We start from the raw sequence: 15,365 nt of genomic DNA, 5'->3' as shown, positions 1-15,365 counted from the left end.
CCACAGGTCAGTGCACGTCCCTACCCTGCCCAGGCAGGCAAGAGCCCCTAGGAAGCTCCTTCCCTTCCACCAAATCACTCCCAGTGAGAAGTGGTGAGGAGGCCAGCCAGAAGTTTGTGGATACCTTGGAAGGGGGCATGGGGTGGCGGTGATGATGTCATGCTGGATTTTAGCAAGTGCCCCAGCCCTTGCCGGCAGGGAGCCCTAGCCCATTTGATGATCCTGCTGCCAACACACCTCCCAACACTTCCACACCTGCCTCTGGAGGCCCTGTCAGGGGACCTTAGGGCCCACACAGGGTCTTCACACTGCACAAATGATATCAGTAGACTCAGAAACACAGTTTCTCTGAAGAAACAGTGGCGGGTTCAGCAGCAAGGAGCCCACACTCCCGGGGGAGCAACGATCTCTCAAGGGAAGTGGGGCTTGGGCTTGTGGGGGTCCCCACCTCTCCCTCCTCCAACCCTGTCCCTCACTTGAGTCTGATCCCCATCGGCCCTAAGCCACCTGCAGTTGCCCTGGAAGGGTCCCAGAAACGGTTAAGTCCAGCCTCCAGTTTCCACCTAGACAAACTGAGGCCAATGGTGGGAGGATTTGCCCAGGGTCACAAGATGACTTGTCAGAGCCCAGCCCAATGTCGCCTCACCCCCACACAACCCTTCCCCATACAGAACTGGGCGGGGGGGGTCTTCCCTCTCCTACTTGGTTGGATTTAGATCAAGGGTTTTGACCTCAAGTTTCATGCACCCCAAAGTAGGGGCAGGAAAACTATAAAACCACGTTGTGCGCAAGTACTTTCCTATAGGAAAGGAGACAGAGCTTTCAGCCATTCTCCAAGGCGGCCTTCCCCAGTGAGTGCAGGCATTCTGGGATTGGCAAGAGAGCAGATGAGGAGAGACAGGACAGCTATGGGTACTGGAGACACTGGGTCTCAGGAGCAAGTCCCCAAAGCTTCCATAAATAAGCTTTTGGCCCCCACTTCCTGGAAACTCTCATTTCACAGCTCCCAGCTGAGCTCTGCCTGGTCAGAGCTGGGCCCTGCAAACATAGCTGGGTACACGTTACCCATGGTACAAGTTACCAAGAAGTACAGGGTGCAACCTGGCATGAGAATTTCTAGGATGGCTTCCTGGATGAAATGCCATTTAGCGGAGGCCTACAGAGTGAGCCAGGTAAAGATGAAGGGATAAGAGTGGTCCAGGCAAGGGCACAGCCTATGCAAAGGTCCTGAGCTGGGGGTATCCTATGTTGGGAGAACTAAAAGCTCAGTGTGATGGGGCATAGGCAGGAGGGGGACACGGTGACAGACGAAACTGGAGGCCACTGGACCGGGTCATAGGTGGCCTTGAATGCCAGGGTGGTGGGTTTGGATTTTTTTTTAAGGGCAATAAGAATCATTGAAAGATCTCAAGCAAAGGAGTGACATGATTTAATACACAGTTTTTGAAAATCAGTGTGGCTGTTATGTGTAGAAAGAGTTGCTGGGGAGTGACCAATTAGCAGCAGCTGAGGATCACAGGTGCAAAAGACAGGGCTTGGGGGGCATGGTGGAGAGATGGGAATGGGGATAAAGTCCAGAGACATCTAGGATGGTGGCTGGCCGGATGTGGGTCACAGAGAGGGAAGAGAGGGGTGATCCTGGGATTCCCACCCAAGAAAGGGTGGGGTCTGGAGGAGAGTGGAGACTGCATTCCATTTCAGAAGCATGGGGTCACCCAGGAAGGGAGCCCTGGAGGCAGCTGGGCAGGCAAGTCTGGAGTCCAGGAAGAGATCTGGACACGGGGACCCGGAGTCCAGGTGGAGCGTGGTGGCAACTGTTTTCATCTGCCCAGCACATTCACCTTCCTCTTGCTTTTATATAAAACACCAATCCATTCCAGAGTTTGGGGATCTGACCCTCATTTTCCTCCACAAAGGTGAGCAAGAGACTCAGGCCAGGCCTACATCACAACGATTGGTTCAAAGAGGGGCCTGTAACCCAAACAGGGCCCATCACAGCCCTCTTCAGGATGCTAGCAGGAACCATCCAGAAAGGAGTGCTCTCCATTTCTGATTGCTACCATGGAAGGCAAGTTAAGCCAGGAGATGCTAGTGTTCCCCCCACATGGGGAAGGCCATGTTGAGACAAACACAGAGAGTGGCAAAGCTGAAAGGCAGAGAACATGTGCTGAAACAAGCCCTGAACCCCTGGATCCAGCCATGCCTGAACTCCTCAGGACCCCAAGGATAATTGGGCCCATGACATCCCTTATTTATTTCATGCCTTGTAAGCCGGCTTTCCGTCACTTAAACTGAATGAGTCTTAAACAACAGGGAGAGTAATAAGCCATGAGGAGGCTAAGACTACCCTGTGTAGATTGCCAAGAGCAGGGGCCAAGCTGGTACCTCTGCTCTTCTGACCTGAGGAGCCCCAAGACCCAGGGACCTTGGAATATCCCACAGCCCCTTTGGCGTTCCTGAGATCCTCTCGCTGCCCTCCAGGCAGTGTCAAGGCAGGGTGAGGGGTAGGAAACCCTACAAGGGATGGCTGCAAGTCCTAGGCACCCTCTCCCCCAGCCCTGTAGCCCGAGCCTGCCCCACCTGCCTGCCTTGCTCTAGCACCTGAGCCAGCTGGAGCCCAATGTGTGGCCTCGAAAGCAGAAGCCTTGTGAGGAAAAATTCAACTCATCTTGGTCTGTTAGCCAGCAAATGATTTCTCTCTGTAGACCTTCGTGATTCTTAATGTCTATAAAGACTGGACAGGGGGGCCTGGGTGTCTCAGTCGGTTAAGCCTCCGAATCTTAATTTCAGCTCAGGTCGTGATCTCAGGGTCCTGGGGTCGAGCGGTGTTGGCTCTGCACTCAGCGCAGAGTCTGCTTGGGATTCCCTCCCTCTGCCCCTCCCCCACCCCCACTCAAGCTCTCTCTCTAAAATAATAAATAAAGTCTTTAAAAAAAAAAACTGGACAGAGTAGGTGCCTAGCAGCCCCCAGCCCACAAAGCAGAAGCCCTTGGGCCTCTCTGAACCTCCGCCACACGAGGGGGGCTCTGCCTCACAGAATCATAGGGGCTCACATTAAGCCCCCGGGGAAGGGTGTACACTGCCCCTCCCCCCTCAGACTTCAGGATGGGACCAGACCTCAGAGGCCAGACCCTTCCCACTGCCCAGCCCATGAAGACTTCCACCCACTGGCCCTGTCGGGCCCTATCAGGCCAGAGAGGTCCCCAGAGATGCCCTGAGATGGGAGGTAGAGATGGGGCAGGGTGCTTCAGCCCTACTGGAGTCCCCGCTACCATCACCCAGCTGTAAAGACTCAGGCAACCTGCCAGGAGCTGCAGGCTGGAGCAGGTCAGCAGTGTGTCAGCAAGCCACTCAGCCATCGGGCCCGCTCCCAGCTCCCACAAACAACAGACAACGCCCTTGACTCAGAAGGTCTTCAGGAGTCAAAACAGGGAAGGTAAGAAATGTTTTAAAGAAATGCATTGCTTCATTTTTAAAGTCTAGTGAGTATGATCTTGGACTCTGGCAGACATGCATTCAAATACTGACGGCAAAGCTTGAAGCAAGCTCTCAGCATTTGGAGCCTCAGTTCATTCATCTGTAGAATGGGGATAATATCAGGCATAGGCCATAGGATGTTGTGAGGATAGAACAAGGCGATGCAGGCATTAGGCACTCAGCAGGGAGCCTGGCACATAGTAGGAGTAGCAAACTATGACTTACTACTATTACTATTATTACCATTATACTATTACTACAACAGGCTTCTCACTGGGTTATAAAAAATAAGATTTTATTTATTTATTTGAGAGCGAGAGAGAGAGAGAGTGTGTGTGTGTGTGTGTGTGTGTGTGCATAAGTGTGGGGGAGGAGCAGGCAGAGGCAGAGGGAGAAGCAGACTCCCCGCTGAGCAGGGAGCCCGATGTGGGGTCCCGATCCCAGGACCCATGAGATCATGACCTGAGCCGAAGGCAGGCGCTTAACCAACTGAGCCACCCAGGTGACCCCTCACTGGGTTTTTAATGAGCATATATGAACGATATGAAATTAGCACACTTATCATGTGGCCTGAAAGGTACTAGGAAACTATAGCAACGTGACACGCAAGAATCCTTCGTTAAGCATAATTTTCTCATGCATCATGAAAAGACAAACCTTAACATTTCCCTGTGAATATTATGAACAACTTCTGTCTAGTGGCTGTAAAAAAAAAAACAAACAACAACAACAAAAAACAGCAACAACCCACAACAACAAAAAAAAGCAAAGAAACCCTGGAAACTGCATTTACCAGCCTCTCTGGGAATGAAGTGCACAGCATGTCTTATGAAGTATGTCTTCATGTGGCATTTCTTGAGTCTGCACCTCTACCTGAATCCAGAAGAATCCACGTCTTGGCAGGCTCAGAATCCCCATCTCATATTAACTGAGGGAACAGCACCTCTTCCGCTTTCTATGTCTGGGGTTCTGCAAATCCCATGTCCAGCTCCTCACGGGAGCACCAGACCCCAGGCTGGCCAGAGTGACACCCAGGACTCAGCTGGAATTATTCAGAAAAAGACACTGCTGGAGCCCCCAGACTCACCACAGAAGGACTGCACCTGAGAACAAAGCCAGCACATAAGAAGACAGAGGCAGGAGATGGCAAGTGTCCTAATGACCTAGCGGGAGCGCCTGGATTCAGCCATGCCTGAAGACTTACCATTACGTGAGCTAATAACTTCCCATTTTTTCTTTAAACTAATTTAAGTGGTCTGTCACTTGTAACTGAAAGGATCCTGACAGATATAATGAAATAAGACTCCCCTCAATTAGGAGACCGCTGTCCACAGAAAACAAAGCTACTCCTGCTTTCCTTTCTCTCTTTTTTTAAAGATTTTATTTATTTATTTATTTTTAGAGAGAGACTGCACACACACAAGTGCCTGGGACCCTGCTCCATGGTTTCTTTACACATCTTCCAGGAAGACATGTTCTGCCAAGAAGGGTTTCCACGGTCCCATCTGTGTGGGAAATGATGGATTACTCAGAGAACCAGACATTTCTTTATTATGGAACTTCTCAGAGATCCTGATGGGACCCCTGAATCTCCCAAGCGGAACGCAAGGTGCACCATCTCCCACACCGGTTGTCCACTGAAACCCATTTGCAAGGAGCAACTTGTGGTGGAATGTGTAGAACTTTCCTGCAGAAATGGGGCTGTTGAGCCTTGCTTCTCAAAGGGAGCCTGAGGCCCAGGAGCATTGGCCTTGGAGCTTATTAGAAATGCAGAACTTGGGGCGCCTGGGTGGCTCAGTCGGTTAAGCAGCCAACTCTTGATTTCGGCTCAGGTCATGATCTCAGGGTCTTGAGATCAAGCCCCACGTTGGGCTAGACACTGGGTGTGGAGCCTGCTTAAAAGTCTCTCTTTCTCCCTCTGCCACTACCTGCCCTCACTCTTGCTCTCTTTCTGGAAGGAAGGAAGGAAGGAAGGAAGGAAGGAAGGAAGGAAGGAAGGAAGGGAAAAATGCAGAACTTTAGGCCCCACCCCAGATGCGCTGAACCAAAGCTTGCATTTTAACAAGATCCCTGGGGACTGTGGGGACTGGCGGGCACACCACAGCCTGCCATACCTGCTTCTGTGTGCTTTGCTATCTCTGAAGGAAGAGCAAACGCTGCAGAGGCCGGGGGCCGATGTGGCATGGTGGTTAAGGGCCTGGGTTGCTAGAAGAATGAGGTGCATTTATCCCCATAAGGCCTATTGGGAGGGAGTACACAGGTATTGCCCATCTCAGTGTCTTCTACCTGCCCGGACTTGGGAGCCCTATGGCACAAGGGGCTGGAGAGAACCAGTTCAGATTCGTGCCAGCATGGGCTATGTGGTTTTGGGCAAGTCACTCAACCTCCTAGAGCCTTATCCAAGCATCTGCCAACCAGGGATGACGATCCCTCCCCTGCAGGATGGCTGCGGAGGCCAGAGCTTTGCATTATGTATAGAGCCCCAGGCCTATCAGTAATACACAGAGACTCAAAAGGTTAAAGAATTAATTAGTATAAAATGAGAAGAGACACACCAAAACAAAAGGAAGGAAGGAAGGAAGGAAGGAGAGAAAGAAAGAAAGAAAGAAAGAAAGAAAGAAAGAAAGAAAGAGAGAGAGAAAGAGGGAGGAGGGGAAGGAGGAAGGAGGGGAGGGAGGGAGGAGAGGAGGGAGGAAGAAGAAAAGAAAGAAAAGAAAAGACAGTGGAAGGAAGGAGGGAGGGAGAGAGGAAGGAAGGAAGAATAGGAGGAATGAAGGGAGGGAGGGAAGGAGGGAGGGAGGGTAAAGAACTAATATTGATGCCCCAGTGTCTCCAGGCCATTTTTCATTGACAGCATTCAAGGCCCCTCAGGCAAGCCCCAGCACATCTTCCAACTCCGGTCTTCTTTCCAGCTGTCTTGCCCCTGTGCAGGTGTGTGGCCAGTCCTTGTGGCATCTCGCCATGCCTGTCCTGACCAGGCCAGCGCATACCTGGTCCCTCTGCCCATGTCCTTCCCTCTGCTAAGATTGCCAACCTGCGCCTTTGCCTGCTGCCTACTCATTCTCCAAATAGCCCCCAGGAGCCTGCGGTCAAGGCCCCGGCCAGAGCTGCCCCTCAGCCCATCAGCGGCCCTGAGCCCCCGGTGGGCACCAGGTCAGCCACACCTCTGACCAGCACAGTGGACAGACAGCACGAGGAGGTTCTGGCTAAATAAATGAATCACCAAATGACAGATGAAGGAACAATACAGAGACAAAGACTCCCTGAAATGCTCTCTATCAGGAATTTCTCAGTACACAGGAGCTGGCCCACCTACAGACTGCATCCAAGTCAGCTCCCCCAACCCCTGGAGTCCCCAGCACCCTTTTATTTAGGAAATTCACCTGCAGCATCAAATGAGACACACCTATGAGGCCCCGGATGGCCTCAGAGACGACGGACACATAAAGGCTGCACCACGATAACCCAACTCCTCCAAGGACATTTACGGTTGTTTGCAATATGCCTGGGTTCTAACTAAATCCAGCCAAAGGCAGTGATTTTCCGAAGCAACAAGTGACATTTCCTGTGTCTCCATAAAAAGAACACCAGCGGTTGTGGGGCTCTGGTTAAGTGCAGGCTCTGCAGGCAGCAGCAGGACAAGCCTGAGGACAGGGGGGCTTAGGGGCCAGCAGGGCTGGGAGAGCGGCCACGCGCTCGGCACAGCAGGGCCCTGAGCGGCAATTAGAGCAGAACTCACGGTGGGCGGCTTCAGATGTCTGGCCAGGCACGGCCAGCCTGCCCACCGCACCCCCAATCCAAAATAGAAAACTGCAGTGGTTTCTGCCGCGTGCCAGGCCCCGGGGTGGCCGGACAGAGCACCGCCAATGTCAGCCGCCTCCCTGAGCATTGATCCAGGCTTCCTCTGAGCCCCCCCCCCATGCCAAGCTGTGGTCCCTGGGGGCCCCTGGAGACAGGAAAATGTCCCAGGCCTCCAGTCATGCTGGGTGGCCCAAGCAGTCCCAGGAGGGGACTCAGCCTCTCTCCTTGTCCTTCAGAGGCTGCCCATGGGCACCAAAGCCTGCATTTCCAAACGCTCCCCTTGGCTCAAAATAGAGAGAAAACCGACTTTTCAAATTACCAGCTGGAGTTCAACAGGAAACCACAGCATAAAAATCAGTGGCTCCCGGTCAGCCAGGGGGCAGAGGGATAACTGGGCATTTCAGCACCACTGCCTGCCTGCTCCCTGGGCCGGCACCACCTGCACACACGGAAACAAGAAGATGGACTGTCAGCACATGTGCCCCATTGCACACATATCGCACACGCTAAGATGCACGTGGACACACACTCAACAGATACCCGGACACCCGAATGAGCGGAAAGCCACAGATACACACATGCACAAGACACACAATGGGACGTTCACATATTAGCACCAGTACCCAGATAGGAGCACACACGAACATTACAAAACACATGTGCAGACACACGCCTGGTTACAAGAGGAAAAACTGCGCCCCCCAGGGCATAAGGGAGACCGCACTCTGCTACTTGAGCAGAGCTTTGGAGATCCTGACCCATCGCATAAATCACCCCTCTGGGGCCAATCAAAGTAACTTGCCTTCGTGCCAACCCCTTCCTTCGGTGCCCGGTGCTCCCTACACACAGGGGTGCAGAGGAGATCCTCAGTGCAGGCCTTGGAGTCACAGGTAACCAGCTTCCAAATCCCAGGCAAGGACAGTGGACAGAAAGGAGCGAGAGAAGTGAGTACTCACCAGCCCGTCGCAGTTGCTGAGCGCCACGGAGGAGGCTTCAGCCAGGCCCGCCACGTCTCCGACGTAGAGGCAGGTCCCAAGCAGGGGCTCCACGCGGGTGGCGCCCGACTCGCTTTGCCACTCCACGGTGGCGCCGGGTGCCACGAGGCGGGCGTTGGGCCGCAGCCGCAGGTGCAGGTCTCGGCCGAAGACTGTGACATTGTAGAAGAGGCGGCCGCCGGGATCCTCCTCGTTGTCTGCGGGTAAGCCCGGGGTCTGGACAGGGGCAGCCCTACGGGCTCGTACCCGGGTCTGGGCCGACACCGCCGACACCACGTGGGACACCAAGCGGCCCTGGGCGTCAGTGCGCACCGGCACCGCCAGGATGCGCTCCGCTCCGTGCCCCAGGGGCCCGCCTGCAAAGGGAAGGGGCGTTAGACCCGCCAAGACCTCGGAGCCCCAGAGCCCCGCAGCCAAGCCCTGCAGCCCCCCCAGCTCCCACCACCACCACCACTACTGAGAAGGGAAGGGCATTCCGCCAGACAACCCCCAGAAACTAGCCTGCACCTCCCCGGCCTTCTTCGGACTGGGAAGGGGCGTTAACCCGGCCACCACTCCGAAGCCCCGCCGCCCCCAGGCGGTCTCCCTCTGGGACCCTGCCACACAAGCGCTCTGCCCCCTGCCCCGTTCCGGGTTGGGGCTCCGAGAGCTCCTCACAGTTCCCCTGGGGACGGCCCCATCAGAGCGCCCCCGCCCCTTGAACCTACCGTCCTTGGCAGGACGTGGGGCGGCTCCAAAACCATTGCCGGTTAGCCCCTTACCCGTGCGCCTCGCCTCTACCCCTCCGCGGCGCCCGCCGCCCGGGCGCCCTCACCGCTCGCCTCCGGAGCGGCGAGGACTCGGTTCCCCCGGGCACGCGCGGCCTGTCCTCCGTGTCCAGCTCTCAGCTGGACCGATGCCGGGCCCCCTCCCCGCGAGCCCGAGGGCAGGGAGAGGTGGAACAGGGTCTCTCGGATCCTCAGGGATTCCCTCCGGGGCGCCCCATCAGTTCTCAGGGCCCAAAGCTGCGCGCTCAGCACCCGGGTCCTCCCGAGCGTCTCCGGACGCGAGCCCCGGCGCCGCCTCGCCCTGGCTCCCCAGGACCCGCTGGGGCTAGCGCTGCGCTCTCTGCCGCGGGGCTTTCCCGGCCCTCCATCTCCTTGCTCCGCGTCCCGGGAGCCGCGAATGCTCCGATGCTCCCCCCGGCCGGAGGCGCTCGGGTGCGCCGCGGGGCGCCCCCTGCGCGACCAACCCGGCCCCGAAGTTGGCCAACTTGGCCCCGGGCGGGGCGCGCGGAGTTTGCCCAAGTCGGGCTGGAGGACGCCTGGGGAGGGGGCGGTGGCGCACGCGGGGCGGGGCCTGGCGGACCGGGGTCGTGGGGCGTGGGGGCCCGGCAGCACCTACCTGGGGGGTCGGCGGCGGCGGCGAGCCGGGCGTCCGCGGGCGGCGGCGGCAGCAGGAGCGGCGGCGGCAGCAGCAGCAGCAGCAGCAGCAGCGCGGGGCAGAGCAGGCGGCGAGTGGCTCCCGCCGGCGGATCCATGGCAGCCGGACCGCAGCCGGGGCCCCGCACTCGCTGCCGGCGCGAAAGTTCCCCGCGCGCCGCCCAGCCCACATCTGGGGGCAGCTGGAGCCGCCCGCAGCTGCAGCACCGCAGGGCGCGGGGCGGAGGAGGCGAGGCGCGGAGGGGAGGGCGGGGGAGCGCGGAGGGGAGGCGGGGAGAGGGAAGGAGCGAGCGAGAGAGGGAGGCGGGAGGGAGGAGAAGGCGAGCGAGGGGGAGGGCGGGGACGGCGGGCGCCTCAGCCTGCGGTGACCCGGCGCTTCTTGGCGCGGCCGCTGCCGCTGCCGCCGCCGCCGCCACCGCCGCCGCCGCCCGCTCCCCTCCTCGCGCCGCCGCCGCCGCGGTTCCCGGCTCGCAGCGAAGCAGAGACACCCCGAGGCGGCGGCAGAGTAGCGCCGTGGGCCGGGCCGGGGGAGCCCCGCCGCCGACCACCACCGGGCGGGCCCGCGCCCTGGTGGCGCACAACCTCGGACGAGCGGCGCCCGCCTGAGCATCCCCACTCAGAGAGTCCGTGGGGCGCCTGGGTCCCACCCGTCAGCCTCGGGGCGCAAAGAGCTGCCTCACCCTCACTGGGCGCCCTGGGGCAGGACAGGGGGCAGGACGGGGACTGGGTTGGGGAGGCCTGAGCTGGAAACTCCAGAGGCTGGAAGACGCTTTTATGGGAGGGTGCGTGCACTGCAGGGACTATCCCAAATATCAGCTTTTACCCTTACAGAGAGATGCAAGGTTCCTTCGTCCCCAACTCCTCTCGGCCTGAAGTTCCCCTCCATCTGCCTCCCCACCCTTTTATTGCAGCCTCTGAGTAGGGCCTCCTCCACCCAGGCGCGGGGGCTCTCTCTCCCAGAGCTCAGTCAGGTTGCTGCCCTCACCTGCCCCGCATCCCAGAGCCTCCTGGCCTTTGCACTCCCAGGCCTGCCTAAAATAGCCTCTCTGCACTCCACCCACCTTTTCCAACTCAGCATCCAAGCATCCCTCTCCATCCTGGAGCAAGTTTGCTGTCCAAGCCCATCCGCAGATGCAATCCCTCCTCTCCAGCACAGTCTTCCCGCTGCCTGGAGTCACAGTCCTACCAAGCCCACTGTCCCCCAGCGCAGTGACCTTCCCTCCCCAGGTCCCACCTGGAAACCCCCTCCTAGGCATGTGTCTGTCAGGAACATCTCTCTCCTGTGTTTTCAGACTTCCTTGGACGGTAGACACCTGTCCTTCTAGATTTTCTCATTGGCCCTGCCTCAGGCCTGTGTGGCCAAGCGCTTTGGGGCTGGCCTTGGTCAGGCAGGGTCTGATGACTCAGGAGGGCCCAGTCTTACGGGGAAACACATGACTTGCACAACTCACTCTAGCTGTGATTTCGCATCCCCGGTTCCGTCATCTTCAGGACCTGGGTGTGAGGGCTCTGCAGCTCAATGGCCATCTTCACCTGGAATCTTCCCTCTGTGTCACCTGAGGGTGCCCAAGACAGGATCCAGCCCCCAGGCCTAGCGAACATTTGTTGTCAACGCTAAAAATAGTGAAATTTCACGTAAAAATTTAGATTTCAGATTTTTCTTGAGAGATTGGGAAGTGTCACCACATGGGGCCTGCATTTCTGCTTATCCACCATGAAATGGGGCACACGCCCTGCAGTTCTCTATAGGTCTTCTTCCCCCACCCCTAAGCAGGCATCCACTTTCATGACCTCCAATGACCTATCTGGTTCCAGAGAAAGTGGATGGTGATCAGCATAGGGGAAGAGAGATGACTTCAGAGCCAGGCATCCCGGGGGACTTCCTGTAAGAAGTGGCATGGGTTGACTCCTGAAGGGTGCGCAAGCCAGGTAGCCCAGAGCTGGGTCCAGCTAAGTGCTGTCTTGAAACCCATGACACTCTGCCACCCGTTCCTCCTGTGCTTGTCCGCGTTTTCATCTTCCTCAAAAGATGAATAAGACCCAACCAGCAGCCTCGCCGACCTCAGGGGTCATGTTCTACTATCTCACCTGCTTCCTTGCCAGCTGTGGGATTATTACCATAATGCTCCTACCAGCACTGCTGTTCTTTGTACAGTACTTAATCATGGCCTTAGGTTTTTAAAGGATACTCTAAATCAGCATTGTAAACGGAAAGGCCAACATCTCACCATAATTCAAAGATAACTGCCAAACATAAATAAAATGAAAACAAAAAAAAAATGTTGTCAAATTCTAGATACTACTGCTTGCAAAAAGGCGCTGAGGCTGATTCGCAAGTGTTGGGAAAGCGTGAGGCAGACTAACAGAAGCAGAGACCGTCCCTCTGATACAAGCAGAAGGAGAAGAGCAGAATTGGGAAGGGATGACTTTCTCACTTTGCGATTGGATATTTTCAGACGGGGCCACATACCTAAATTATCTTGCACACTCTGACATTCCAGCTCTAGGATACTTCTTGGAAAGAGGGTTTGTCTCCCTGACGCTCCTGAAGAAGCCTTGGCACCTGTTGCTTCCCACATCACCCCTGGCCTCCTGGGGCTCCCCCCAGGCATGAGTGGGAGGCAGATCATGGCCCTTGACCCGCCGTCCTTGAATCCCCACCCTGAGATCCCACAAGGCTGAGCGGGAGAATCAGGCACACGTGCGTTGCAATTTACTGCTGAGTCCTTCATGTAGGGGGCCCTTGTTGACTTGTCCCAGATCCCTGACCACCTGTCCTCAGCTCAAAAAAAAGGGGGGGAGCACCTCCTACATCTTCAGATTTCCATAGTTTCGGATGTCTCCTCTTCCTCTTTTGGAAAATGCTGGCCTAACCCTGGTGCTTGCCCCTCCCTCTGGTCTTCTCTCCTTCTCCTTCAGGTGAGAAAAGTGCGACACAGAAATCCCTCATGATTCTCTGCTCAAGTATTCCGTCTAGATCCCGAAGGCACAAACTAGGGACCACAGGGGCAACTCAACTGCAACACTTGATTCGCACATGTCACTTGGGTCTGTTTTTAGTTGGACTTGAATGTCTTAGATCTGGTTTGCTTGACACTGTCCCCACCACTCCCACTGTCCTGCACCTCCTCGTGGCTCGCACCTGTTACCAGCCTGGTCCGTGAAGGGCTGGGGTCGCAACCGTGATCTAGAGTAGCCCCACGTTGCGGGAGAGGGATGAGGACAATTCAGGGTGATGTCGGGCCCTCCAACCCCCTTAAAATCTTCTCAAGAATGTGAGGTACAGAAAGAGAAGAGGACCTTTCCTGGTCACCTCGGGTGTCACAAATCACTACCCGTGTCTCGGGGCAGGGACGGGAAGAAAGAACATCTTCCTATCTGCCTGGCCCAGCTCTGGATGGGACGGGGTGCCCTGCCTGTTCTGAAGACTTGGGGCAGGGCTCCCGGATCTACCCTCGAGCTTCCAGATTGTACAGACTTCATCAGAGCCATTCCTGTCCCCTGGTGGCCACACAGAAACCAGAAATTCTTCTGCCCTTTGACGAGGTCACCGTCTTTGGCAGGCCCTGCCCGCGCTGCGGGCAACAAGCAGATGGAGGTAATAAGGAGATGGAGGTTTCACTGTCCTTCCAACGAGCGAGCTCCCAGGGGGGTGGGGGGAGGGACCTAGACTCTTCCAGTCTGGCTGGGTGGGGGGTGGGGGGGGGACCCGTTGGCAGTGCATAAAAAGCCGTGAGTTCTTCATGACCTTGTCAAGGGGCCTCTGAAGACAGCCGCTCTGTCACCCTCCGCTGTTGGCAAACGGTGGGTGCGGGGGTCCCGTCCGATGCACAGGCAGAGTTCTGGCCGGGAGCGGCCTGGGTAAGCAATGTGTCAGGGCAACGCTGATGGAACAGAATGTGGAGGCCGGGTGTGTTTGGGGAGTGTGCTTCTTGTTTCCTGAGCATGCACGCACGCACACACACGCGCGCACACACACGCACGCACCGCACGCACATGCGCACACACACGCACGCACCGCACGCACGCGCGCACACACACACACACACACTGACAGGGAGATGTGTCAGGCAAAAGAGGAAACAAGGGCAGCAGTGTTTTTCATTGTCACATCCCTCACAATGGTGTCCCACCACCGCTGGGATCCATTCTGCCTGGAAGGGAAAAGACAAAGTGCTTACAGTGCGAAGGCTTGGGGATCCAGGCTCAATCAACACTTCTAAATGGAGACCCAGCTGGAGGCTCAGACTCAATCTAAGCAGTAATGACCCGGGAAAAACGAAAGCGCAGTGCCTCCTTGTGTTTGTCTACTCACCTGTAGGCTCCACCAGGCAGAGAGGCAGTGAGGCCCGAGAATTTTCAAGGCAGTGTCTGGGGGAGGGCAGGTGGTGACGTCCTAGGCCCACTGGGATCTAGGGTCTAGACCCCTGTGTCCAGCTGTTTGGTCCAACTCTCCCATCTGAGAAAGCCTCTGGGTCCCTTAAGATGCCCTGGGCTGGAGGTGACACTGCCTGCTTAGAACGTGAGGAAACGCATGATCTCACGTAGCAGGTGCGTGGCGGGCGTGGTGGCCCCAGAGCTCCACCTGCCACCTGGGTATCATCTTTGCTCCTGACCACGTAGAGGGACAGCCGAACCACACGGAGGTGTCCTGTCCTCTCCCAGAAGGGCCAGCTAACTCTCCTCTGGTCTGTGGGCCAAGGCTGGGTCACATGCCCATTGCTGAATAGGGCAAGCCTGAATCGGCAGCAGTCTGGGGCAGAATGCGTGTTAGAGGTCAGCCCCACCCCCACCCCCACCAAGCACCTTGCTTGCCTTTATTTCCAGAGGAGAGCACGCCACAGTCCATGCTTACCCCTGCCTTGTGAAAGAAGACATCCCTCATGTGACTTTATGTCGCACTCCCAGTCGACACCCTCTGTAGAGCACAGAGAATTCATGTCTGTACATATAAATCCTGCCCGTAAATTGTGAAGGGCACGATCCTACCGCGGGGTTTTGTGTCCTAACACGTTGTAAGCCTAACTGGGTGTTTCCTCCCTTACAATCCAGGCAATGTCAGCCCGTGGCCCTGGCCAGTTGCTGGATCCCAGGATCCCTGGCCTCCAAGGCTTACAGGTCACACTCCCCTTGTGTCAAATTTCTTGCATCCTGTTTGCCCGACCCTGCCCCGTTTCCAGCATCTACAGTGTGGGCATGAAAAGGGCCGAAGCTTCCAGCTGGGGCTGGCAGTGGTGCTAACCATGGGATCCTAAAGCCGAGACCCCCGTGGGATAAAATTCTGGATGCGGGGATACAGGCCTTTGGCCATCACTGCAGCCACTGCAGACTCCCTGGGGACCCCTCTGCTCTTCCAGAAGGTCCAAGGAGGCCTCGCTCCCACCCAAGGCCCCATCCCTGGTGGGAAGGTCCTTCTCGACTGGCTCCTGCCCAACAGCCCCAGATGGTCCCTCCTCCTCTGCAGAAACTCTGAGATCGGACACAAAGTCCCCGGGACACCCGACATGGGGCTCAAGGAGGAACTGGTCACTTCTGCTCCCTACAAAATAGCGTCCCCTTCTTCTGATCATTCCACTGAAAGAGAACAAAGATATACATATGCCTGTATCTCTTGGATGGTATTTTAAAGTGCTTGGTTTTACCTTACGCCAGTTAGAATGGCAAAAATTGA

General features: G+C 56.6%; 1 protein-coding gene across 1 annotated transcript in view; it reads right to left on the bottom strand.

Moving 5' to 3' along the window:
- Nucleotides 1-9,925, bottom strand: part of ADAMTS2 (ADAM metallopeptidase with thrombospondin type 1 motif 2) — a 224,622-nt gene extending 214,697 nt beyond the window's left edge. Inside the window, exons 1-2 of the mRNA XM_026507732.4 lie at nt 9,657-9,925; nt 8,235-8,629 (exon numbers count right to left, since the gene is read on the bottom strand). Of these exons, the coding sequence (XP_026363517.2) occupies nt 8,235-8,629; nt 9,657-9,792 (531 nt within the window). The 5' untranslated portion in view covers nt 9,793-9,925. The remainder of the gene's footprint in view (nt 1-8,234; nt 8,630-9,656) is intronic.
- Between the last annotated feature and the right edge of the window lie 5,440 nt (nt 9,926-15,365).

The sequence above is a fragment of the Ursus arctos genome, unplaced genomic scaffold (assembly GCF_023065955.2).
Source record: "Ursus arctos isolate Adak ecotype North America unplaced genomic scaffold, UrsArc2.0 scaffold_5, whole genome shotgun sequence".
NCBI classification, from domain to species: domain Eukaryota; kingdom Metazoa; phylum Chordata; class Mammalia; order Carnivora; family Ursidae; genus Ursus; species Ursus arctos.
The sequence above is the reverse complement of the archived record's forward strand: the minus strand, read 5'-3'. Positions and strand labels throughout refer to the sequence as shown.